The sequence below is a fragment of the Dioscorea cayenensis genome, chromosome 8 (assembly GCF_009730915.1).
Source record: "Dioscorea cayenensis subsp. rotundata cultivar TDr96_F1 chromosome 8, TDr96_F1_v2_PseudoChromosome.rev07_lg8_w22 25.fasta, whole genome shotgun sequence".
Lineage (NCBI taxonomy): Eukaryota > Viridiplantae > Streptophyta > Magnoliopsida > Dioscoreales > Dioscoreaceae > Dioscorea > Dioscorea cayenensis.
This window is the reverse complement of record NC_052478.1, coordinates 6968898-6973404: the sequence shown is the minus strand read 5'-3', so window position 1 is coordinate 6973404 and position 4507 is coordinate 6968898. Positions and strand designations below refer to the sequence as shown.

Genomic DNA, 4507 nt, shown 5'->3' with positions numbered 1-4507 from the left:
CCTCTTTGACCGGGCACAGGTATGGGTAAGGGTATTACTCGTTATTTTTTGAGCCGGTACAGGTTAGGTAAGAGTATGCCCCTACCCTACCCATACCCTTACCTGTTGAAGAGGGTACGGGTTTTATCCGTACCAGTATCCTTACCCTCATATATATATATATATTAAGCTAAACATTTACCCACAATTTACCCAAGATACATTTTCATTGTGATTATTCTGAAAATAATACTTTAAATTTTCTCAAAATATATTATTTTGAATTTTATTTAATGTTTATATTTATATTTGATATAGCATAATATATTTTTGGATATGTTTAAATTAAAAAAATTAAACATTGTAAAACAAATATAAAAAATAATGTTATAATAATTTATTCTATAAATTATAAAAAAATCCTGAAAAATAAGATGTTAATAAAAAATTACTTGGTTATGAGAATTAATTATAATGTTTTTTATATTCAAAATCTCAGTAGACAATTATAAAATTTGAAACTATATAAAATATAAATAGCAGATATGTGAAAAGATTTAAAACAAAAACCAAAATAGTTAAACATAAACAAAAAAAAAGGGTAGAGTTATCATTAAGTCCTAAATAGACGCCAATGAAAATCAACAAACTTGCTATTTTGTATAAATTAATTTGTTACGTATAACTTTTATGTGATTATATAATTTAAGATAAACAAATATATATCAACTTGTAATTTTAAATTTATGGACATATGTTTAAGTAGTAATAATAATAATAATAATAATAATAATAATAATATTATTATTATTATTATTATTATTTAAATTTATATTTAAATTTAGTTTGATAATTTGAATAACGGATAAGCGAGTATTCTGTGGTAAAAGTAAAGGTATGATTTTTTTACCCTGGAGGGTAGGGTAAGGGTACAGGTATAAAATAGGGGTTATGAATAAAGGTAAGGATTTTGACATATCATATCCATATCTTACCCGTTGCTATTCCTACCCATAAAGATATTTACCCGAGAAAGGTAAACCACAAACTCGGGTAAACCACAAACTCTATTTTATGCAAAGAGAATACAAATCTCCAGTAGAACATAAGGGTAAAAGCAGCAGGGGATTTATTCAAGGATTGGGTTCGGATTCGGATCTTTTATTCAACGATCCGACCCGTATCCAATAAAAAGATCGGCTTGCTTGCCTGGTTGCCTCATTTCCCAGGAATTCGATAAAAAATAAAAAAGAAATAAAATTTATGGCTCATCTCCATCTCCATCTCCATCTCCATCTCCATCTCCGCTCCTCACTCCCCCTCCATCTCTCCAAATTCTCCAAGTTCCGAAATTTCCAAACCCTAAGATTAAGAAACCCGGGCTCTAACAAGTTTTGTCGGAAATGGCGTTTACTTCCAATTTCTGCTTCACTTCCTCAACTTGATTTGACTGAAGACAACATCCGGAGGGTCTTGGTTGATGCCAAATCAGAGGCAAGCTCAATTTCTGTAATTTATTTTATTATTATATTTCTGTGAAAAAAAAAAAAGAATTCGATTCATACTGAATTGAGATTTAGCAGCCAGATAGTTAATGTTTGCATTGATGTCTGTGGTATATGATGGTTAAAAGATGGATTTTTTTTTTATATGCTTTTCTTGAATTGAGATTTGACATATTAGCTTTGATTCTCAAGCTGTGTGAGGATATACTCATGCAACATGTGTTAATGTAGAACAGTTTAGCATGTTTCCTGATTTTATTATCCACTTGTATAATGTTTTTATTGATGTATGTGTGGATGATAGCTAAAGATGATTTCTTTTCTTCTTTTTTTTTTTTAGTTTTTTTATATACGTAGTAACTATTGTAGATAATTGCAATATCTATGTGGTTACATGCCAGAAGCTAGAAAATTGCAGAAATAATCCCAGAATTAATGCTATCTTTGAGCTAGATTAGCCTTCCAATTACCATAAACTTAGAAGATATCCGAATGTTCCTTCTCTCCTTGATTTAGCTTCTCGCTAACATCAATAAGATCCTTGTTGTTCGATGTTGTTAATGAGAGTTTATATCCATTCCACATGTGTTAATGTAGAACTGTTTGAGTAGTTGGATGGAGAATGCATTAATCTGAGCTTTTGGTATATTTTTTTAGAGCTTAGCTGCATCATATTGTAAGAGAGTTTAGTTGCATAATGTTGGAAAATATCTATTGATTTTTCTTGGTTTTCATGCATGCTCAGCTTGGCCAGATTTTTGATGGATCAGTTGGAATAACAGGTGAGATGAAGCTTACCTTGTATGAGCTGGTTTCTGTTCTGTCCTGGTGTTCTACTTAAGATGACAATGGTCTTCAATATTAGGCCAAGTTGATCTAGCTGAAGTGGATGGGCCTTTTGTGAAGCTTAGCCTCAAGGGCCGCTTCTGGCACAAGCGTGTCACTGTTCTTGAGCGAATCGGTACTTATCTTAAAAATAGGATCCCGGTAAGTCATCTAGAATGCTTTAGATCAGCATAATGCCGCTTGTTAATAGAAATCATACTGACTTGTGGTCTACTTTTTAATTAGGAAATTTTGGAGGTGGAGATTGAAAATGAGAAACAACTAGATGATAGCCCAGAGAACTTCTGAGGTATTTCTAGACAGCTGATAATGATAAGAATTAAGAATGGCTTGTAATTGATCTGGAAAACAATGGTTTTTTTTAATTACTTTGTTGATTGATTGTTTATGCCAGCGCCCAGTCTTCATACTGATAATTGAACTAGTTGTGTGTATCAATAGTATCTTCTCTCAATATATGTGAGTGGATGGAATGTATAGCATAACAACAAGATCAACTTTTCTAGTGCTGTTTGATTTTATGCATTTTCTGTTGTGATTTTTGCTGCAATTCCTTTCTTACATGATTTTCATAGAAAGTTGTATTCTTTTTGTTTGGAATATTTTTCTTAGTATCATCAAATTCCATCTTCCCGGAAGACCATTCCTTTTTATTGCTTTACTAGAGCCTTTATCATCATATTAAAATCGGTAACATAATATTCTTTCGAATTATAACTAGAGTCCTCTCATCAGAAAAGCAGCTCCTAGATGCAGCATAATATATTGCAAAAAATAATGCAATTCACTAAACAAGTTAGATTTACTTTAACTGGTCAAGGGTAAGGTAGAACCTTGCCTAACTGTGTTAACATGATTCATTGAATTTTTAATTTGATTGAACTGGTTTTGCTCCTGCACTCAAGGTTATTCCTGAAATTCTGTCTGTCACTTAGTTAATGTTGCTTAAACTTTATTTCATTGGACCAAATCACTCCACTTACACAACCTTTTTACTCGAAGTATCAGAAATCAATAAATTCTCCTGCAAGCTTGACGCTATAAAGACTATGTTATAAATCATCGGGATAGGTCTTTGAGGGAAGTGGTGATTTACTTCCATTTATCTTACTTTGTTATGCAATTTCAGTGGTGATCTTAGATCTGTGAACCATGCTTTTAGAGATGTTCTATCAATTGTTCCAAGTTGTTTGCAAACTTTCATTGATTTGATGCTTTTGATGGAGAGTTTAATATTCATTATGCTTGAATGTTGGGATTTTTGTTACTGAATTGAATTAGATCTGAATTTTCAGTGGCATTTAAATTGATCCATTACAGACTGTTGTGCTTAACAGGTTGCAGAACAACTGATGCACGAGCTGAATGATCAGTGTCATATTTTATCCACCTGATGCTTTGGACTACCATCTCGACACCAGAAGTTTGAACAATTCATAGAATTCCGCATGCCAAATTCTGTGTGAAGTTTTGTTGTAAAGTTCTGATCATTGTAAAGATCAATGTAACTCAAATACCAACTATTAAGAGAAGTACTAAATCTCTTTGATGTTCAGAATATTTGTATGAACACTCACACTGATCAATGATAGAATCTTAATTGGAAGGCGTATACAAGCCTGCATTCCACTGGGCCATTATAAAATCTCAAAATTCAAATAGTTGGTATGTGGTAAATCAAAATTATTTGAATTATTTGAATTGAAATAGACAGAAAAAAAAAAAGAAAAAAAGAAGATATCTGCGAAAGGGTTTCTGCTGCTGGTTTGCATTGTACCGGGTACAAACAATAAGAAGAGCCTCTTATTAGGGATCATCCCATGTCCTGCACTTTCAACAGTTTTTCAAATGGGTCATGCATACCTTCCTACTATGTTACCCAAATTGGGGTTTTGAACGGGACCATCACTGAAAAAACTCAAGACCTAAATCAGTAAATCTATTTCTTTGGGTTCTGGGGCCTCGGTATTTAAACTAAGCTAGAACGAGATAACTTGCGACAAAGTAAAGAATAAGGGTGCATGGAGGTGCACTAATTAAATAAATTATAATCTAAGAGATTCGAAGTTGAGACCCCTCAATCACAAACATGGGTAGTTACTAATGAACTAGTGTTTCTTGATTTTAGAAGTTAATATAATTATTTAAGCATGAAGATTTTGTATTATTATTGTATG

At 32.3% G+C, this 4507-nt stretch overlaps 1 protein-coding gene across 2 annotated transcripts; it reads left to right on the top strand.

The window, feature by feature from the left end:
• The first annotated feature begins 1209 nt into the window (after positions 1 to 1209).
• Positions 1210 to 3954, top strand: LOC120266918. 2 transcript variants are annotated; one of them, XM_039274572.1, is made up of 5 exons: positions 1210 to 1473; positions 2230 to 2266; positions 2350 to 2471; positions 2556 to 2619; positions 3668 to 3954. In XM_039274572.1, exons 1-4 carry the CDS (start codon positions 1243 to 1245, stop codon positions 2616 to 2618), a joined length of 453 nt encoding a protein of 150 aa, XP_039130506.1. In that variant the 5' UTR covers positions 1210 to 1242; the 3' UTR covers position 2619; positions 3668 to 3954. The 2 variants fall into 2 exon arrangements, with proteins under 2 accessions (XP_039130506.1, XP_039130507.1); XM_039274573.1 differs by having other exon boundaries at positions 3651 to 3954.
• Positions 3955 to 4507: the final 553 nt, after the last annotated feature.

Excerpts from the sequence above, each read along its gene's own strand:
- LOC120266918 (XM_039274572.1), top strand. The coding sequence starts at position 1,243 with ATGGCTCATCTCCATCTCCATCTCCATCTCCATCTCCATCTCCGCTCC. Across the intron at positions 1,474-2,229 it reads TGGTTGATGCCAAATCAGAG|CTTGGCCAGATTTTTGATGG; the intron begins GCAAGCTCAATT and ends ATGCATGCTCAG. Across the intron at positions 2,267-2,349 it reads TGGATCAGTTGGAATAACAG|GCCAAGTTGATCTAGCTGAA; the intron begins GTGAGATGAAGC and ends CTTCAATATTAG.